This window comes from Parus major, chromosome 1A (genome assembly GCF_001522545.3).
Source record: "Parus major isolate Abel chromosome 1A, Parus_major1.1, whole genome shotgun sequence".
In the NCBI taxonomy this organism is placed as follows: domain Eukaryota; kingdom Metazoa; phylum Chordata; class Aves; order Passeriformes; family Paridae; genus Parus; species Parus major.
In genome coordinates this window covers 67,701,737-67,722,556 of record NC_031773.1, presented here as the reverse complement: position 1 = coordinate 67,722,556, position 20,820 = coordinate 67,701,737, and the positions used below count along the sequence as shown (strand labels likewise).

Here is a 20,820-nt window from a genome sequence, read left to right as displayed (position 1 = left end):
TTCTCTTCTCTTTTCTCTTCTTTTCCCCTCTCTTCTCTCTCTTGTCTCTTCTCTCCTCTTTTCTTCTCCCAGGTTAAATAAATCCTGATTTCCCAATCACATCACTTCCCTGGCCTTCTCCCAACCTGAGGCATACAGAAGTGCCTGCCCTTCCTCTGCCTGCAGGACAAAGTCTCAAGAGACAGATTTTCTTCAAGATTTCTCTGTCAGTAAAGGCTGCTCATTTTTTCTGCCACGTCTCCCCCCACCACAAACATAAATCAGGATATCCAGCTCAGTGTCTCCAGCTCCACTTGCTAGCCCAAATTTCTAAGTGATATCTTTAAGTACTTAAAATTCAGCTGACCTTAATGTTGCTTTTCTTTTTGTGCTGATAGGCAGGAGAGGAGCTATTTCCTGCAGATGGAAACGGCATGATCATTCCCAGCGATACAGATTTTCTGGCTACGTGGGAGGTACATTCATTTACAGGCCAAAAATATCTTGCTAGTTTGAAATAACAGCCTGAAAACTCTAACCTTTCCACTGTGGGAATTGTTCTGAGAGAATTTCTAACAAAAAGTATTTGAGATTGCTGATTTCTCTGTGTCCTTGGGCTCCTTTTTGTGTCACTGTGCCAAAATTTAGGTATTTTTATGTCTACTGCTTATTAAACTGGCTGGGTTGTCATGACAAGAGGAAATCTTTGACTGTCTGTGGACCCTGCAGTGGCTTGAGCTAGAAAATGCTGTCACTCTCATCCCTACCCTGCTGTCTGGGCAATTTTTGCTGCCTTTAGTTGTAGCCATGCTCATCTCTTGTTGCACCTGAGCCATCCAGACCCCAGGAAAGCCAACATTCCTGTGCCAATAAACCAGAGCCCCCCAATTTCTGTCTCTAGAAGGCAGTGGGACTTGGCCAAAGTCCTTTGCTAAGCTCTGTGTGCAGCACACACAACACTTGAGCACGAGTTCAAATTCCTGCTTGGCCAAGAGTTTGGGCTTCCTTTCCCTTCCACTCCCACCGTGTGCTCAGCACAGCCAGGCCAAAAGCAGGTAAGAAACTCACCAGAGTCAGAAGAATTCACTGATGCTTTTTGCTTTCTCTCAGCTGAAGAATAAAGCACATTTTTGTTGTTCATTTGAAGGTAAAAAGTGGACATTTCAGGCTGCTGCTTATGACAACTTCAAATGAAAATTATTTCTGCTTTGGAACAAGGGTATCTCCTGCTCTAAAGGCTGGTAGTAGATGATTTTCCCCTGTTTGTTTTCTGCTGGATGTGACGATCTAATTAAAGCTGTCTGGCTGTTTTATTGCTCATTAGTGTGAAAGAAAATAGGTGATGGAGGGGGAACATAGTGCTGCTTATCCTATAATCCAACTGCTAAATGGTACATCTCTCTTGGGAAATTAATCAGTGTTGATCAACAGTATCCATCCTGTTCCAGCTGTCTCCTAACAGCTCCTTGTTGAGCTGCCCTGTTCCAAAGAAGTTGCTTTTTATTATGGATGATTATTTGGTTAGCTGAGGAATTACCCCAAAAGAATCTCTTTCATCTATGTTAAGATCTGCCTGGGGATAGTATTTCAAAATAGTCATATTTTACTGTAATAATAATATTATTACAGGAGGAATTATGTGAATATTGCTGTTCTCTATCTGTATGGGGACACATGATGTGAGATCCTGAGTCTGACCAGAGCACCACTGTTCATGTTCTGTTCTCACAGCACAAGAGCAGTCCAGCCAGGAAGATTTTTACCACTCAAATGGGCATTTTTCCCATATAAAAATGAAAGAACTTAACAGGAAGTGTGGTTCTGTGGTGTTTCTAGGCTATGGAAGAGCTCGTGGATTTGGGAATGGTGAAGGCTATTGGAGTCTCCAACTTCAACCGCAAACAGATCGATCGGCTCCTGAGCAAACCTGGCTTAAGACACAAACCTGCAAATAATCAGGTAAATTGTCCTCCAGCTCCTCTGTATCGACATCATAACTGTCTGGGGTTTGCACTGGATGTAAACTCTCTTAAAAGTGCCTCAAAAAACTCCCAGTTTCAAAAAGAACCACCTTTTCAAAGCTCATGTGGCACTTGTTAGGTCACCACAGTGATTCTAAACCTTGAAGTACCTTCTGAGAGCTGAAAGATAATTTAATTAATTTTTTTTTTTTTTTTGAGATTGAGAGCCACCCCTATCTTCCTCAGGAAGAGCTGATAAAGTTTTGCCAATCCAAAGGGATCTCTGTCACTGCATATTGTCCCCTTGGAGCACCCAACTGGCCAGGGTAAGAATGTTTTGTGAGATTTCTTTCTTAAATGTAGATTGGAGTCAGTGAAGTAAACCAGGCTTAGGATGTGGATAAAACCTCAGAGTAAAACTCCTGTAATTAGGAAAAGATCTACTAATTCATTAAAAATCACACCCACAGAAACCTCACACTTATTGTGATATTCAGTTCACTACAGTTCTGTATTTTGAAGAAAAACAAGCAATTGGTTGATGAAAGCAGAAAAGAGAATTTTTTACTGAGCTTTTGTGAGCTTATTGAATATGTAGGAGAATTTCTGAACTAAAAAAAAAATCCACCCACAACAAACCAAACAAAAAACCAAAGCAGCAGATGCTTATGAAAATAGCAACTTTGCAGTCCTGCTGAGACAAAGGGATTCAGTTTTTAAATGGACAAGCTGCAGAAATTTTGCTTTTACTCCCATCTTCATGGCTTTCTCTGACCCAGGACAGGACATTTGCCAGAACAGCTGTGCTTGTAAAGGACAAAATTAAATTCTTGGGATGTGGATCAAAGAAATTCCCAGGCTGATCTCAGGCTGGATATAAATGTGTTATAGTGACCTGTTTTTACTAGAAACTACAGGCTCCTTCTCCTGTGCTCAACATGTTAGACAAGGAAAGAATGAAGGCAGGAACTGAAGTAACAAGATGTTAAATTGAAGTCTGCAAGGCTATGCTTTTTAATCACTTAAATAATATTCTTATGATAGAGGACTTGAGGGAGAAGACAATGGGTCATTCAACTACTGAAGCCTGGATATTTTTATTTTCACAGGTCCAAGCCTGACCACATTTCCCTTTTTGATGATCCTCAAATTAAGGAAATTGCACTCAAACACAACAAAACCCCAGCTCAGGTTAACACTGATCAGAATTATTTTCCCTGCTTTATTCTTCCTACTTGTGCTAAAGTAACTATTTACAGAGGTATTGTGGAATAGTAATATGGAATTCCAGCTGTATCTTATACACAGTTTATTGCATTAGAAAAAAATTCTCTCTACCTTAGTTTTAGTGATGGACAGAAGGTTTCCAGTGGCTTTGGGCTTTACCTGGAATAGGTGTTGTTTTTTTTACTGGCTGCATTTCCACACTGCATCCCTGCCAATCCTGAACTCTTGCTCAATCCACTCCTTTGTTGTCATCTCAGCTTCACATATGGATAAGGAATTAATGAGCTCATGTAGTAATTAGGAGGGGTTTAGCTAGTGCTGTGAGCCCTCTCTGATTACCAGTAGAGCAGCAATGTGTAACCATGCAGGCACCTTTGGTTTTCAGCTTTCAGAAGACAGGCAGCACTTCTCTGTAAATTCCCTTTGTGTTCCTGCAGGTGCTTATCCGGCTCCAGATTCAAAGAAATGTGAGTGTAATTCCCAAATCTGTCACTCCACAGCGTATTGAAGAGAATTTCAAGGTAAGAAGGCACCTTACAGAGTGATTAAACTACACAGGAGAAAACCTCCATTCTATCAGGGGTACAAACCACCCACTTTCAAATGCAGAACTGTAAAACTTCATCAGATACCACACAGATTATTATTTTATGAATGCAAAAAGTCACTTTGAAAGTAAGGAGCCATCAGACCACATCAGGTAAGAGCCAAACTCTTGCACCTTGTGGTACAATGGTGATGCAGGCAGACCCCACCAGCACTGTAACCTTCACACATTTATTCTTTGCTCTCCCTGCATGGGTGCCTGCTGCACAGCTCCTAGTGCTTCAGCCTGCTTTTGGTATTCTTTCTGCAAAGAAACTTCCTCATCCCACTGCAAACTGAAGTAACCCATCTGTTTGGGACCTTGATGCAGGTGTTTGACTTTGAACTGACTAAAGAGGAGATGGAGACCCTCCTTGGTTTCAAGAAGCGCTATCGCATCTGTGCATTAAGCGAGTGAGTATCTCCTCCTCCTCCTCCTGGCTTTATGAGGATTGGATCACCACTGGATATTTGATAGCCCCACTTCAAAATAAAAACAGAGGGGGCCTTAGCCAACACCTGGTTGTATCTGCTGGACTCTCACACTTGGGTCTATTAGAGCATTGCCCAGCCTGTACAGGTTGGGAACACTGGGATTTCTGCAGGCACAATGTTCTTAAGATATCCTGTACTGGATGCATACCAAACTGCTGCCTGAAAATCAAAATCAGCTGGAAATTCCAAAATAAATAAGCAGCCACTTCCCCCACCCCCCATTTTCTTTGGCTCCTTTACACAAGGGACAGTCAGAGTAAATAAACTCCATTTTAAGAATGAGAGTTGTAAGTTTTTTTGTGAAGGGAAGAGCTGTGCCTATGTACTCCTGCCAACGTTATTAAGGCAGTGCCTAGATAACAGAATGGTTACAGACTCACCAAAATCTTAAATTGATTCAGTTTTCCCAGGTTACCCACTTCTCTGTCAGCATCCTGGGCACTTGGGAGTTCCCAAAGAGAGAGGTTTAATATCTCTGGGATCTGTGGCAATTTCAGCTGAGCAAAAGATACATTATCCTTTGAGAAGGAGGTCACTGATACATGCAAAAGTTACAGAGAATTCACTTCCCCTGCCCTGGGTACACTAAGCAGACATATTTTATTTAATGTAGCTCAGTTTGAGTTCTTTTACCAGGGGGAAAAAAAATTTCCCTTTAAACTATAAAGTGTTTTAATTGTGCTCTCCTTTTCTAGATGCAAAAATCACAAGGACTATCCTTTTTTTGAAGACTGACACAGGCATCAGCTTCAGATCCTCCAGGGATCCAGACCATATATTGTTATTTCAAGCAATCTGCAATACTCTGTGTATTAATTCATGATAGAAATGGGAATATGTATTAAAAAATGGGAGATGGTAACTCTCAGGCATTCTTAAGGGTCACCTTTGAACATGGATACATTTGCTTCCCTTTTTATTAACCAGTTGTATCAGCTCTTTATCTGCTCTTGTAACAGTTTTCAGCTGCAGCAAAATATATATTCTCTCTTAATTTAGCAATGATAATGAAGTTTAATAAACCCATGGACTGGGATTAGGGAAAAGCAGTGTGTCATAACTATGTATCCTGGCAAAGCTTAGAGAAAATTTAAATTCTCTGATTAGTTATACTTTTGGACAAAAGGTCAATACACACACTGCCTTTTAATTATCAGTACAAGACAATCCATTTAACATCAGAAGATCTTAATGACATGACATGCTGAGTTCAGTAATTTCAGTGTAACAGACTGAAGCTCTTTAGAGGACACTGCTGAATTACAGTTCAGGAGCTCTTAATGAGGTTTCTTATTTATGAACTGCTAAAAACTAATAAACTACTAGGAGATTTGTATTTGTTTGGTTTATAGTATCTGCAAGAGTATATAAATACTGCCTTTATCAGCAGAATGACTGCAGTTGAGACTGTGAATCTCTCCTAGAAAATCCCAAGTCTGATAAAGGAGACACACAGGAATTATTTTGTTTGGCAACTGTCATATTTAGCAAGCAGAAAAGCTGGGCAGCTTCACAAAAGCCAACAGTAGATTTTCACTCTCCTGTACTGTTCCCTAGGTAGTTCCCTTGTGTTTTGACTCAAAGGATGTCTCTGGATGCTGTTATCTCTAGTTAAAAAAACAAAATAGAAGTCAGTGCTGCTGCAGCCCATGCTGGTGTTTTAATGAGGTGTCTGTTAATCAAGATTTGCTCTTTAACACTTGACTCAAAACTCCTGTAACTTGCTTTAGGCTCTTGCAGCCCAGGGAAAGAACAGTGTGACTCAGCACTGCATGCAGAGAGAAGGACAATTGTGTAATTAAAGTTCAGGACTAGGATACACACTTTATGGATATTCTTTTCCAACTGATTTTCTTTGTAGTTGATTAAGGAAATTATGGCATATCCTTGAGCTACTTCAGACTTTTCCAAGACATTTGACTAACAGGTGCCCCAGAAACAACAGAGCAAATTCCCATCAAATTGGATTTCCTACAGCAACTCCTCTAAAGAAAGAGGTCTGAAAAATCCATTAGGAATTGACACTCAACAGTTATAATGCAGTGATATGACCAGGAAGGTGTCTGTAATGGGAATTCTCTTTTTTCTCCTCCTGAACACTCTACATTTAAAAGGCCAGTTGCAGGATATCATCCTAGATGCAATTAGAAAGTGAACTCTGTGGAAGGTGCTCTGTTCCCAGGTATTTAGCCTGTGGTCACTTGTCAATCTCCAGCAGTAGCAGCAATACCCACTTTGTCTTGAAATATTCTCTACTTCATAGGAATTTTCTAACCACATTCCAATTTAATCACAGCTATCAGACTTGAAGCTATTTACAGGATGTTTATAGACCGTGGTAGGCAGGAAGTCAGACTAGATGATCACAGTAGCCATATAATAGTAAAAAATTCAAAACAAGTTAGAAGCCAGAGATTGTGTGTTTGTTTCAGAGACAATAGATCTTTTTCAGCTGCAGAGACTTTAGTAAAGGTAAAAAGAGAAGAATTTGGGTGGTGTCAGTTACTGGGAAATAAAAAGCCCCCCTGTTTTGCAGCAGAGCCACAGCCCTATTTACAACATGCTTTTCTAGAAGAGAATTGCTGCCTCACAGCAAGCACAGCCCTGAGCCTGCTGCCAGGAGCTGTATGGAAAGGCTCCTAATATCCCAAATTAATTTTCAGTTTCTATCAGCTGTGCAGCAGTGCTCTTCCACCAAACCCAGACATCCATCACTCCTAGTCAGCAGTGACATTCTCTGTGCCAATGAGCCCAGTAAAATGGGAACACCTTAGCTTAGCACTTTGTATCACAACACATTGTCCCATGACTCCAGCTTTTTATTGTGGAGTTCATCCATTCTGGTAGAGTCAAGCCTCATGAAAAGTTCCAAAAGGGCTGGGTGAAAAAAGTAAAATGTTATGTCTGTGTTTCAGAGGGAAAAGTGGATAACACAGGTAAAGAACAACAGGTACAAATCCAAAACTCTTTGCTGATCATTGCTACTCAAGTTTTCCATCTATTGGAATTTCAAGCTCTCTCATATTGAGGTCAGCACTGTTCAAAAGCAAACTGAATGAGAAGCCAAAGACAGTCAGATACAAACCTATTTCATGAACTTTTTGCATGTAATGCTGCACAAGAAGTACTGGTCCTTGCCTTCCTCTGAATCTTAAAAAAAAAGACTTACAGAAGACTAATTAGGATAATCAGTGGCCTAGGAATAATTTCTACAGATGGTAATTAAATAGACTAAGACTTTCCTTGACCTGACACCAGTACAAGAAGCTGTACCAGATGTTTATAAAACCTGGAGCAGCTTACAAAGTGTGACTGGAAATAGACCAGTTGTTATTTCCTCCACAGTAAAAAGCAGTAGAATCAAATTAATTTACCAGCAAATCGGCCCAGAACAAATAAAAGATGGCAATTTCTTCACAAACTGCAAATGTGAAGCATCATTCCCTTTGGAAAATAACAGATTCAGAAGGTAACTGAATAACAGAGTTAACTGATGGCTGTTAAACATAAAAGAACAAACTGCTGTCAGAATATTTAAATAACACTTTGCTGCAATGCTCAATTTATCAATTTTCAGCAACTTATTTTGACCCCAGCTGGAGACAAGATGCTACAAATATGTAGATACTTTGATACAGTTCAGCTTTCTTATGAGCAACTACCAGCTGGCTTGTAATCAGGCCTGTTTCAGTTCAGAAAAGCTTGATTTTGCATTCAGCTTTTTTTTTTTCCTTAAGAATTTAGAAAAAAATATGGAGTTTAGCAGATGTCTAGTGGTCCTGTACCAGGCACTTTAACAAGTTAAAATGGAAGAGCAATGTGGTCTGTTTAAGAGTTTTAAGAGCTGCCTCACATGTAAAATGAACAAGGTTCTGCCAGAATAAGACAGGGCTCTGTACTTTTAAAGAAACCAAGGACAAGGCAGGGAGAGGGATGAAAAATAGTTACTGACAGTTTGTAGATGACACACTAGGGGAGTATTAAGTGACTGAAATGAAAATAATTTGTCCCAAGTTAACTGTTCTGTGCCCCAGCTAAGCAAAAAACTCCAGATTTCTAGTTGTATCCTCAACACAGTGAATACAGATTAAAATCCTAAAACAGGATTTTCTTTTCCCATTTTGAATTTTATAGTTTCCTGTGCCCCAGTTTTCAGAACTCTGAAACAAGTGCAATCCATAGCATCTGTGGAGCCCTGTGAGCTCAGCAAGAGGAGAGGTCCTGTCTCCCTTTTTCCCTGAGGGAATCAAACACCAATTTAAAAAAGTTTCATATATAAAGTGATTCCAGCCAGGCAGGCCTGTGTATTTTGTTCCAATAGCAGAAGTAAAGCTATTTTCTCTCAAAGAACATCAACTGCAACCTGAAACAAACATGCTGTCAGTATATGTGCTGTCCTACCTTCACAGCCAGCAAGATGCCAATTCCAAATACTTCTTGTATTCTCCTCTACTACACAAAAAATCTTGCAAAAACAGTATCTTGCCTTCTCTAATGAGACAATTGCTGATTTTCTCTACCTGTTTTCCCTGATAAATCAGTTCACCATCATTCTTTGCTACCAAGTAAATGGATCTATCCTGTGAGATCCATTTTCTTTTAAACACAAAATAAAAGCCTGCTGATCTGATATCATTTGGAGCAGTGAGTGCAGCTGGAAGTGAAACAAATTTTGTACAAATACTGACTTTACCATTTCCAAGGACATTTTTTTTTCTGTTAGCTGCTCTTAATCTTCCCTGTAGGCTGGAAATCCTCTTCCCAGGGTGTGCTACAGTATCACACGAGCTCAGCTGCTGCAGCAGAGTCCAGAGAATGTCTAGGAAGAGGCCGACAAGGTGGAGCTGAACTACAAGTTCTTAAATTAAGAACACAAAACAAAACACAACCAGCTTTTCATTGGAAGAGCTACAAGCCTGTATTTGTCCTTAAAAATGTCTTTGATCAGAAACCCAGAGATCTGTCAAATCACAATACAAAAACAAATGCTGTGAACAGTTTCAGCAGGAAGAGCTCAGTTAGCAGGAATGCTGAGCTCCGGATATTGAACTCTTTGATCTTTCCACTTTACCTTTCAGGAGATGAAAGGAAATCTCTGCTCTTGTAGGCAGAGGGTATGGCACAAACATGGGGGTACAACAGGCTGTATTTTACTGTAATAATTCCTAGATCAACCTAGACTAAAGGAAGACTGCCTCTTCCTCTATCTTAGCCTTAATTATATCTGCCCTTGGAGAAGCAATCCAAAACCTGGATTGGCTTATCCAGATTTTGGATTAATTAAGGGTGACAGGGTTTCCTGTCACACCCTCCCCAGGCTTTCTGACAGCAGCCTGCTTGCTGTTCAAGCTTGTGCATCATTACCCCTGCACTCAGGTGCTTCTCTGTTTTCCCTCTATTCCCACTCTGACACTTCACCAAGATCCAAGCCCTCTGCTGGCTAAGCTCTACACTGTGTCCCAGAACGACCCTTTCCAAATTCCTTCCCACTAAGTCACCCAGGGAAATACAGAGGGAGCCTGTTACAATGCCACTCCACCCCGAGCGCTCGCTGCTCTCCCTTCTGCTGTGGAGCACTCTGTCTCCAGTAAAATTCCTACTTCCAGAATGGAAAATTTCAGGCACAAACTTTCATAAAGTTACAGTGAAATGAAAATAGAGGAAGCTCACAGAACCTGATGTACTATTTTGGAAACCCTGACCCTCAATGTAACCACTTGCCAGAACACACTTGTCACAAAAATGTTAACTGCAATCAAGTCAACATTGCCTCAAACAGTTTTGTGTCACAGCTCAGACTAAGCAAAGAACATCATCTCTTCTGGCTTTTTTAGACACCTTAGGGCTTTTGTTTATCACATTAGAGATTCCCAAAAACACTTGCAGAGCTGAAGCCTTCTGTACATGCTTTTAAGCCCAGAATTGAAAGTGATTTATAATCAATTTATATTAGAAGAATCAGAATTAGAGGAGCATATTGCCTCAAGTCAGACACTGATTCTCTCTTCCTCATATTTTAAGTTAATTCAATCTTGTCTGTTCAGCCTATTGTAAATTATTGTGACCAAGAACGTGTTGCATGCTAATTCTGGTCTCAGCATTACTGGAAAGATTTTTTAAAATACTTTTAAAATTTTTCTAATAAATATTAACCATTATATTGAGGAAGCAGATTTTTTTTTGTAATTTTCAATTGGTATGACTCATTAGTCAGACTCCTTTTGATCAGAACCAGGAAACAAACCTCCTATTTCACAAATACTTTGATATCAACTTGCTTTCATGTTACATTTTAACCTGGCCAAGTTCATTTTAAGGTTTGCTATACAATTATGGAATCACAATCCTAGATTTCCCATTTAGATTGGTTATGTATTAACAGCCCTGGTGTCTCCCTTCTTCCATCTGTTCAGAGAGAACCCCCTTTCTGCCAGGCCTACACTACCCTCCTCAGATGGGCCACTCACATCCCAAATTTACTCAGACATCTAAAAAGCTCTCCAAGGAACATGCAAGAAAGCCACCCAATGTTAGCTACTGCTTTTACCAGTGCCCAAATGTATTTTGTGAACAGTCTTGAGCAGCTCTCAGGTGGCAACAGCTTTAAAACCACTACATTCAAGTATTGTGAAAACCATGAAGGGACAAACACACCCCACAAACCAGAAGTTCAGTATCAGCCTATTTTTCTGTACTCCCTGAGCAAAGCATTAAGTTTCTGATCTGCTAGCTCAATGACAGGATTTTCTTGGAAATTTTTACTCTATTTGCCAATGGTATCTCACACAAACACAGAATTCCTTCCTGCATCATGTGCTCCCTGCTGGACAGGGCAAGTTTTTTACTGCTTAATTAAAGTAATCCCATAGGATGCTGTGCAGGCTTCAAGTCTTCAGTGGAATAAGTTTTCTACTAGCAGAAGTACACTATCACCTCAGTAAAATAAAAACTGAATTAAACATGACTGCATTGGCTGTCAGAACCAAACCAGTTCTATTTAAAGAGGCACAAACAGACTCATTGGCCACAAGTTCAACCATGAGAACAGCAGGCAGCTCCCAGAGCACACGTAAGAAGTCAACGTCAACAAATGATTTTGTGGGGGATGGTAATTTTCCTTGCTTTTGTGCAATCTCCAGAGACAGCTGATATTATACAGCTGCTCCAGCATTACCACCATTAGAGTACTGCTGAAATAACCATCTCATTACACACAGTAATGAAACTGTATTTTATTATAAGCAAAACAGCTTTTATATCACCAAGAAACCAGGATCTATACACTTTTCAAAGAGCTACCCATGTAGAAATAACTTAGAAATCAACTTATTCTTCCAATTAGAGGGGAAGAAAAGGCATGGAGTGTTACAAAGAAACAAAACCAACCCCAAAAGTAATCAGAACAAAAAAAAAAAAAAAAAAGCAGACCTCATTATGCAACATCTGCCAATATCCTGGTCCTTCTAGACAAGAATAATCACTAGCTCCAAATCACAGTATTCCAAAATAAAAGTGACTGCTTGTTCAAACTTGCTCAATGCCTTCTGCTTACCAATTCCAGACTTACTGTTTGGAAAGAAAATCTACTACTCCACACACAGTGTGCTCTTCCAGAACCATTTCAGCATTTCCTTCTTCCAAAAAAGAAAACAGCACAAAGTCACCGAGTACATATACTGCATCTTTGTGGGGGAAAAAGAGAAGGAAAAAAAATGGGGGTGTGGAGGGGTGTCTGATGCAGTGAAAAAGCTACACAGACAACTCATAGGCAACAGCAGAAGCATATCTGGGAAGCCTGGAGAAAGGCAGGAAACCATCTTCAGTATTCTGCATGGAAAGGGTAGCCCTTGTGAGTTTTGCACCTGGAGGAAATCAAAAAGCAAGGATTATCTCATGTCCCAAAGACAATGTATGCACCTGTAACCACCTCAAAGAACCACCAAGGGAAGAGATTAACTGTACAAAAGCAAAGGCTGTTTCTCTTTTCCTTGATGACATTCTGCATTTCCAAACTAAAAGATTTTGAGTGCCTTCTGTTGTTTGGGTGATGGGACCTAGAGGTGCTTTGTGGACAACTAAGTCCAGGTTTTGCTGTTTACTGACAAAAAGACCTTTCTTTCAGCCTTCCACAAAAGATTTCATATCTGGATCTATATTTCTAAGCTCCAAATCCTCACCTTACAGTTTAAATGCTCATCTACCTTCCCAACAACTCTTGAAGAACACACAGATTTTTGTAATGTACTTAGGAGTGATGAGGAAGAAAGACAAAACACCACAAGCAAAGCTAACCAATATTTTAAGTCTGCATCATGCTCATTCCTCCAATAGGGACAAAAAAAAATTAATAAGAAGCCTCCTGTTGCAATTCCAGCTATAAAGAGTTTCTTGGCCACTGAATTGAAAATGAAGTTTGCTCAAAGCTCATCATGTTTTGGTTCATAAAATGAACGTTTAAAAAAAAAAGTCTTACTCTGGAAACTTATTTTGAAGATGACCCATTTGAAAATTTGAGTTTGCATACCCTGAGTTTCAGTCAAGACTACCAGCTGTAATTTCATTTACTGAATTATGGGGTAACTTAATAGCTTAAAGAAAAGGAAGTGCCACTTACATGGTCATTTCACAGGCTCTCCAGTTTCTATTAAAGCTGAGAATAGTTGCCATCTCCTCTTTAGTCAATTCAAAGTCAAACACCTAACAGGAGAAAAAGCTGGAAATTACCTCTTTGAACAAATCAGTGCTTGTAAGAAAAAAAAAAAAAATTAAGAGAAAAAAAAAATAATCACAAAATTAAAGAACAAGTCCACAGTGTAAGGTGCTTGTTGGAAGTGACTGCTTCATGAAGGGAAAGGAAAAAGACACTAATCTCTGGATTTCTGAGCCTCCCTAGCTGGAGTGGGAGAGGCAGGAATTGTAGAATCTCAACATGCCAGTTATTCTAAGTTTGGGGAGCACTGTGTGGAAGACTGCCTCCATCTTCCATTTGTGCAGGATGCATCTTTCTGTTCTATGCCAAAATAGAAGCTGTAAGACCTCCATATTCCACCTAAAGCCACTGAGTGTTTGGAAGCAAAATCCTAATACTGGGTCCAGTCCAGGAATCAAGAGTAGAAATATGGTTTGTGGACACCAGGACTATTTCCTTAAAAGTGCTTGCTCTACAGAAGTCTTTTGGAGAGTGCTACTGCACTCAGGCCCCAAATAAGCTGTCAAATGACTCATTCACATGACACAGAACAGGAAGAATCACAATGTGACTGCTCAGATTATCAGGATACAGTGTTTCCCAAAGCTTTGGTCACTCCTGCTCTCCCACTGTAATCTTAAATTCAGCCCTCAGGAGACTGTAGGCAAACACATGGAGAAAAAGCCCAGTCCTCCTGTCAGGAGAGCACCTGGAAAGGTGAGAAAGGATCTCTGCTTGCTGTGCTGGGAGAAGCCAAGCCACCCCTGGGCCATGCCATGCACCCAGCTCACCTTGAAGTTCTCCACAATGCGCTGTGGTGTGACAGATTTGGGAATCACAATCACATTTCTCTGGATGTGGAACCGAATGAGAACCTGCAAGAGGCACATCACTGCATCAGAGAGGGGATGGCTCCTGCTCCATGGCAAACAGAGCCTGTTTAGCAGTTACTTACTGTAAATGGAACAATTCAGCAGAAGCAACCCGCTCTTTGGAGCTGCTTTTCAAACTACACCTGAATTCTAAACAGCACTTTCTGAAGTGCACATAGAGGAGTGGTGGAATCCCACAAGGCTTCCATTCTCCTCTGCCCTGCAATTTAGTGACACTCAATTCCTTTCCTTCTCACCCAGATTTTGAGTAGGCTACTCAAATGTTCCCTTCTTTGCAACAGCACTTGAGATGGGAAGACAAACATGGCAGCATCTGGAGAAGGGTTAAGAAAATGTTTCTTGTGATGATTAGAGCACCCTTGGAAAGCCACATAAGGAATAAAACCTTCACTGCTAACTAACACCACAAGTGACAGGGGATGAAGAGCCAGCCTGCCCTCTACATGGTCATTAGCTGCCCCTCATGCTGGGCTACAGGAAGGGGCACTCTGGCACCTACCCACCTGTGCTGGGGTTTTGTTGTGCTTGGCTGCAATCTCTTTGATCTTGGGGTCATCCAGAAGGGAAGGATCCTCAGGCTTAGCCCTACACAGAGGGAAGAGATCAGTGGCAAGAAACCTCCATAGGCCCAACCCAGTAAAGACCTGTATCTGGATGAAAAATTAATGCTGCACAGGTAGTCTCAGTGCTTCCAGAATAATCTACACCAGCTCCCTGGTCTCTAAGCAAGCTTACCATGGTCTGTCAGGGGAGCCAAGGGGGCTGTAGGCTGTCACAGAAATCCCTTTGGATTGACAGTACTTGATCAGCTTCTCCTGGGTAAGGTATGGATGGCACTCCACCTGCCAACATAAAAGCATAAAGACTGACAGTGACTTAACTGCTTTAACAGGTTCCAGGGATTAGTTTTTAAACAAAGGCTGGTTTTTGTGCTAACTCAATAGTCTCTAAGCAATATTATATACACTATTTATTTTCTCTATGTCCCACCCCTTTTCTACTATTTATAGTAGCTCTCCTTGCAGTGAAGGGTCTGAGGACTGTGACAACACTCCTTAAAACTTTGCTGATCCAGATCATCTCCAGCATATGGGTGACCAGCTACACAATTGCTTCAAAATGGGACAGTAAAATGCACACCCAGGAGAGCTGCAAAATCACAGCAACAGGATTGCAGACCAGGCAAGTGCAAAGTTCTCTTTTCAGCCCTAATTAAATGTGCCATAATATTTTTTTTTAGAGCTACCACGTAAACTTCAAGGTCAGCATTGTTTCTTTAGTCTTCCTTTACTTTGTGTCAATACTCACACTAAGCACCTCTAAGCTGAAAACTTTGAGAATGGTTGCCTGCTACAGATTTTAAACTTTCAGCCCACTGCCCTTTACAAACACACATGCACTTAGCATGAGCTTCCACAAGAGCAGCTGTGTAATGGAGCACAGTCTCCTTCACAGTGGATCTGTGTTCTGGCAGGCAAATGCACAGATATGGAGCAAGGAACAGGAACTGTTCATGTGTCAGTGAGGCAGTGAATGAACATGAACATTTGATACTTTGCACAGAGGGACTTTCAGGACAGTTGCACACCAAGGGAACACTACTTTTCTTTCAGCAGGCAACAGCAAGAACCCTTTGGACTACACACTGTCATTTGAGCCTCCTGCAGCTGCATTCTGAGGGCAGTCCTGGAAGCTTGTGCTGCTGGCAGGTGGAACAAGGGAGTGCAAAACACGGAATCAGTTTACAGCCTCGAGCACTTTATTTGTGGTTCTAGCTGCCTGCTGTTATCAGAGGCCTGCATGCCTGTTTCCCCTCTGAGACATGCTGGAATATTAAACAGAACAGAGAGCTCCATTTTTAGGACACATTATACATATTTATTTTGCTTCAGCAGTTGCAGAAGGACAGCTATTTAAGAATAATAGAGCATCTAGTTTTCTCAGCTATTCAGCAGGTAGAATTTGCAACACAAGTAAAGCACGGTCAGCCTCACCTGTCCACTGGCACTTAAGAAATTAAATTAAGTACTAGCATCATTGTTATGTAATTACCACCTTGCCAAATTAATTTTTTCCTACAACTGAAACCAACGCACATCCTGGCTACATTCAAATAAAGAATGGGAATGACAAGGAAGCCAGTGGATTACATGTGAAATATCTGCAGAGAGGAAGTCTTTTCAGGAAGCACTCTCACTATTAGCCCAGCTTTAAGTGTTAGCAATAGCAAGCTTTCAGGCTTGCAAGCATCTCTTCAGAAGCAGTAGTTTGTGAAGGACAAGGACCAAAGACCCAATGCTTTGTGCTAAACTTGATTATAGCCAATAATCATTTAGAGCTTGAGAACATTTACAAGTGTGAGAGGTCACTATGCCAGAGATAAGGGCAATTATCATGCAGTGATAGTGGCAATGAGGTGTGGCAGATGTTGAAAGATATCATAAAACTTAAATTAAGCCTTCTGAAAGTGCTTCAGGGCTGATAATGCTCAAATTACCACAATAAATGACCAAGTTTTACTAATCCAGTATCAGTAATTGAGTAGAGTCCTTCAAATGCTCTAAGAGTCAAGGGTCAAGTCTAGACAGACTCCACAGGGGTCTATCCTGGGACTTGTCCTCTTCAGCAACCTGTGCCAATCCATAATAATGTCAGTCCTGAAGGTGATGTCAAACTGAGGAACAACCAGCCAACATACTCAAGGGTGGGACTGCAACTTCAGAGGGACCCATTCAAGCAGAAATAACAAACAAAAACCTGAAGAAATTCAACAAGGCTGCACACAAAGCCATGCACCTGGGAAAGAAAAGCCCAAAGCCATGCACCTGGGAAGGAAAAGCCCCTGGCAATAGCACAGGCTGGAACCTGACTACCTGTAAAGCAGCTATGCTTAAAAGGACCAGGGGGTCATAACAGACTGAGCAGGATGTGAGCCAGCTGTGAGCCCTGGCAGCACAAACACAGCCAGTAATATGTGAGAAGTGATCATTTGCCTCCCCTCATCCTTGCCAGACCACCTTCATAATACTCTGTCCAGTTTTCCTCTTCCCAGCTCCCCTCAGCAGCAGAAATATTGACAGAGTGCCATCAATTCAGCAGAGGAACTCCAGGGTGGGTAGGGGCTGGAGAACCTGCTGTACTGGGAAAGGTTGAGGGAGGGGAGGAAGGGAAGGTTTCAGGCCTCCTAGAAGCAGCTTTTCAGTACCTAAAAGGAGCTCATGCAAATGCAAGCCAAACTTTTTAGTGGTGCTTGGAGAAAGGAGAGATGCAAGCTCAGAGGTTGAGACTGGATGTAGGAGAACTCCCTCTCCCTGCCATACCCCTGAGGGGGTCAGGGAGCAGAGCACACTGCAGTCTCCAGCCTCACAGGTTTTCAAGATGGAAAAAGCCCTGGACAACCTGGTCTGATCTCAGGGCTGATGCTCCTCTGAGCAGATCATCTCCCAGGGTCTCCTGCCACCTGAATTTTCCTATGATTCCATTCTGGTGCTGTCTATATAACTTCCACTCTATTGCCTACCCTGCAAGTTAATTTCCTCCCTCCTCCTAACCCTCATTAAGTCTTGAGTCCATAAAGCATGTTCCTGATCAATTCCCTCACTCATCAGCAGCAGGAACTGGCTTCTCCACAGGAGTGTCATGAAAAAGTCATCCAATTCTCTATATATACACATACACCAAGTCTTACTCTACTGCAAGGAGCTTTTTAGAGCTCATCTGAGTTCCCCCTCCTTTCCTCCAGGGATTCTGGAGCTGCTCAGTGCCAGATTTCCAAGCAGAAGCACAGAGCTCATAAAAAGCTAGCACCTTGGCATCCAGAAGCAGCTGGAGGGTGAGATTGAAGAATATGCAGTGTCTACTCCAGTCTCTCATTCTATAACCTTATTTCAAAGTAAGATCTTTGCCATTTTCTTTAAAAAAAACCCACAACAAATGACAGAAAAAAGAACACCACCAAACATTTTCCCCTGCCACTTGGCTTACCTGGTTATTTGCAGGTTTGTATTTCAGTCCTGGCTTGTTCAAGATTCTTTCAATCTGCTCATGGTTGAAGTTGGAGATTCCAATGGCTTTTACCAGACCAGCATCCACCAGCTCTTCCATGGCCTGGCAGAAAGAAGCACAAAGTCAGGATCTAATATATAAAGGCCTGAAGAGCACATGCTTCCTGATACGCTTTGTTTCCTTCATAAGGAACCTAAATAAAGTGCTTAGATTTTCAGAGTTCAGGTTTGAGGGAAAAAACCTCAGAGCACTGGTGTGTATGTGCCATGCCTCCCATACTCAAAGGACTCATTCTTTGAGATTATGGAAATTCACAGCAAGTTAGAAGTGGAAAATGATGGACTGATACATGACAATTTGCTATTGTACCAGTTGAGCCCTTCCAAGTAATTCTTAGTGAGATCATCTTCTGTTCTCAGCAGCCTCTGATGCTCTCTTTACCTTCATCAGTCTAAACTTTTTCCTGCTGGGGCTGAACTCACCTCCCACGTCTGTAGAATATCTGTGTTGCTGGGGATGGCCATGCCTTTGTCATCTACAGGGAACAGCTCCTCTCCTGCCTGTCAGTGAGAGAGAAATTGCGTGAAATAAACATTATTGGGAGGTTGGGTTAACACCAGCTGAAGACCATGATCCTATAAACTCTTATTACAGGACAAACTAATCCTTATTATACTGATTATCTACATACATATTAGACACTAATACTCACTCTATCTATAGTATTTTCTTTTGTTTTCACATGGTATTATGGCAGGTTTTTTGCCTACAGTCAACCCAGTAAGGACAGATATTTCTGATGGACACTGTGTCCCCTGGCTCACCAAAATCCACAGGGTGAAACTTAAGTCTCCACTTGTAATACAGAAAGTAGAATTATAGCCAGTTTACAAAAATACACAGCTGCTACCTGCTCATAATGAAGTGTTTTAGTGAAATGCATAAGAACCCACTTAGGATTTGGAGTATGTTCAGGTTATACTGGGCCAGATTTCCTGACTGGTGTTTCATGGGGCATCTCATTGTTTAAGTTGCTGGCAGAGGGAAGGTTAGAACACCCTGTGTCCCAGTTAGAACCATCTGTCAGGTATCACCCTCATTCAAAACCAGTTATTTTCTACTAATTTGTTATTTACACCACAGTACATTTTTGCTTTGATAGTTCTGTCCATGTGAAACTAATTTTAAAAATACAGATGTTATGAAGAGAAGTTCATCTTGGTAGCAAGAGGTAGAGTGAAAAATTTGATCTCTCATTGAAAGCTTAAGCTTGGACATATTTAAACTGAGACATCAGTTCCTTTGCATGTAGTCAGTACAGTAGAAGACTTAGGAACTAAAAAGTTTAACTTTAGAGCCTGTGGAATGCTAAAGCTCCTACAGCAAAGATCAGTTCAACCTGGATTGTATTTAAGGCCTTAGTGATTGAAGAGAGAAATGAAAGACAAGCAATCTCTTATTCTGTGATTCTGCAACATGCAGAGGAAAGAACTTCTGTCAGACAGCAAAGGACAGCCCTCCTCCCACAAAGAAGAAACCACACTGAATGTAACTTTGGATTTGTAGAAGGCAACACAATCAATAATCAAAAGCAAAGAGATGTAACTTCTGCTTCCATCAGGGAAGGCCATCCCTAGGGTTCAAGGTCTGCCTCTTCCATGAGGAAAAGGGCTCATATGCCATGCAAGTAGGGATCTCAAGAGGTAAAAATCAACAGCTTGGCTCACATGGCCACAGTAAAGCTGAGCACCAGAGCAGTGCTATTACACAATACACATAGGATGATGTGTGCAACTGAAGCAATCACTGGGCTACAAAGCCATATAGCTCTTCATAATTGCTACACACAGACAAAGCCAAGGGCACTGCTGTTACCGTACCTTGAAACCAAGAGGCCAGTGGATGAGGTACAGATCCAGGTAATCCAGTTTCAGGGCAGCAAGAGTCTTCTGGCAGGCTCCCTTCACCAGAGGCTTCTCATGAAACGTGCACCACAGCTGGGGACAAAAAGCCAAGGCACATTGTGACCTCTTGGGTTAAAGCTCTTGGAACTCTTCCGTACTGTTCAGCAGGGTGCCTGTCCCCTTGGGAAAATGATGTGAAACCAGGTCATCCTACAGCTCTTCAAGTGGGGCTTGTTCTGTGAGCAGGACTGGCCTGTGATACTGGGCAGCGTGCAGTGGCAGCACACATAACTAACTACACGATGTCCTGACAGAAGCAGTAGTCTGGTTTCAGTTATTAAGATTTAAGTTGAAAGCATCACCCAAATTTATGATATGGACCCTGCATAATTTTCAATACATATAATAAGGATAAGGTGAAGTAGGAGTTTCAGGAACAGCTTAAGTAATGTTCTGAATTGCTCCACACCGCACAACAGAGTAGGTGAGTAAAGAACTGGGGGGGTGTTACTTTAAAACAAAAAGGGATCCCCCGGTATACCCTACATCACCCGACCCATACCTTACTGACGACAAAGAGGTCCTCTCGTTTCACAACGCCTTCCTTGATTTTCTGCTGGATCCCTTCCCCAACTTCGTTTTCATTCTGGTACACGTAGGCGCAGTCGAAGTGGCGGTACCCGGCATCGATGGCAGCCATCACCGCAGCTGTTACTTTCCCCGGCTGGGACTGAAAAAAACCACGGCAAAAAAACCTCCCATCAACACAGCACTGAAGAGCTCTCTCACGGCAAGATAAAGCTAAGAAAGCCACCACATCCAAAGCAAACCCCAGCTAAAACAAAGCCAAATCCCGGCGGCGGCCTGGCCGGGACAGCGCTCGCAGGGCCCGGGCCGCGCTCCTCCCTTTCCCCGCTCCCCATCGCCCTCACGCCGGCAGCCCGAGGGAGCGCGTCCCGGTACCTTCCACGTGCCCAGCCCCAGGATGGGCATCTTGGCCCCGGTGTTGAGCTGCACGTAGTTCGCCATGACCGCGCCAGCAGCACCACCTCAGCTGTGGCCGAACCCCGCGCCTTTAATAG

General features: G+C 41.9%; 2 protein-coding genes across 3 annotated transcripts in view; one reads left to right on the top strand and one right to left on the bottom strand.

The window, feature by feature from the left end:
• LOC107204386 (aldo-keto reductase family 1 member B1-like) overlaps window positions 1-5,897 on the top strand; it is a 9,878-nt gene extending 3,981 nt beyond the window's left edge. For both annotated transcript variants that reach the window (XM_015627386.3, XM_015627385.2), the window contains exons 4-10: window positions 378-455; window positions 1,816-1,938; window positions 2,160-2,266; window positions 3,050-3,131; window positions 3,605-3,688; window positions 4,084-4,166; window positions 4,943-5,897. In XM_015627386.3, the coding sequence (XP_015482872.1) occupies window positions 378-455; window positions 1,816-1,938; window positions 2,160-2,266; window positions 3,050-3,131; window positions 3,605-3,688; window positions 4,084-4,166; window positions 4,943-4,982 (597 nt within the window). In that variant the 3' untranslated portion in view covers window positions 4,983-5,897. The remainder of the gene's footprint in view (window positions 1-377; window positions 456-1,815; window positions 1,939-2,159; window positions 2,267-3,049; window positions 3,132-3,604; window positions 3,689-4,083; window positions 4,167-4,942) is intronic.
• A 5,566-nt stretch (window positions 5,898-11,463) lies between these two features.
• On the bottom strand, window positions 11,464-20,820 carry LOC107204388 (aldo-keto reductase family 1 member B1-like). Its single transcript, XM_015627388.1, has 10 exons — window positions 20,702-20,820; window positions 20,301-20,468; window positions 19,715-19,831; window positions 18,317-18,394; window positions 17,814-17,936; window positions 14,565-14,671; window positions 14,333-14,414; window positions 13,728-13,811; window positions 12,862-12,944; window positions 11,464-12,109 (listed from the first exon to the last, which is right to left on the bottom strand). Exons 1-10 carry the CDS (start codon window positions 20,765-20,767, stop codon window positions 12,067-12,069), a joined length of 951 nt encoding a protein of 316 aa, XP_015482874.1. The 5' UTR covers window positions 20,768-20,820; the 3' UTR covers window positions 11,464-12,066.

Bases quoted from the DNA above. Each gene is read 5' to 3' on its own strand.
- LOC107204388 (XM_015627388.1), bottom strand. From the start codon at position 20,767: ATGGCGAACTACGTGCAGCTCAACACCGGGGCCAAGATGCCCATCCTG. The intron at 18,395-19,714 runs GTACGGTAACAG...TCTCACTGACAG, and splicing joins ACTGGCCTCTTGGTTTCAAG to GCAGGAGAGGAGCTGTTCCC. The intron at 13,812-14,332 runs GTGGGTAGGTGC...TGCCTCTTGCAG, and splicing joins ACAACAAAACCCCAGCACAG to GTTCTCATTCGGTTCCACAT.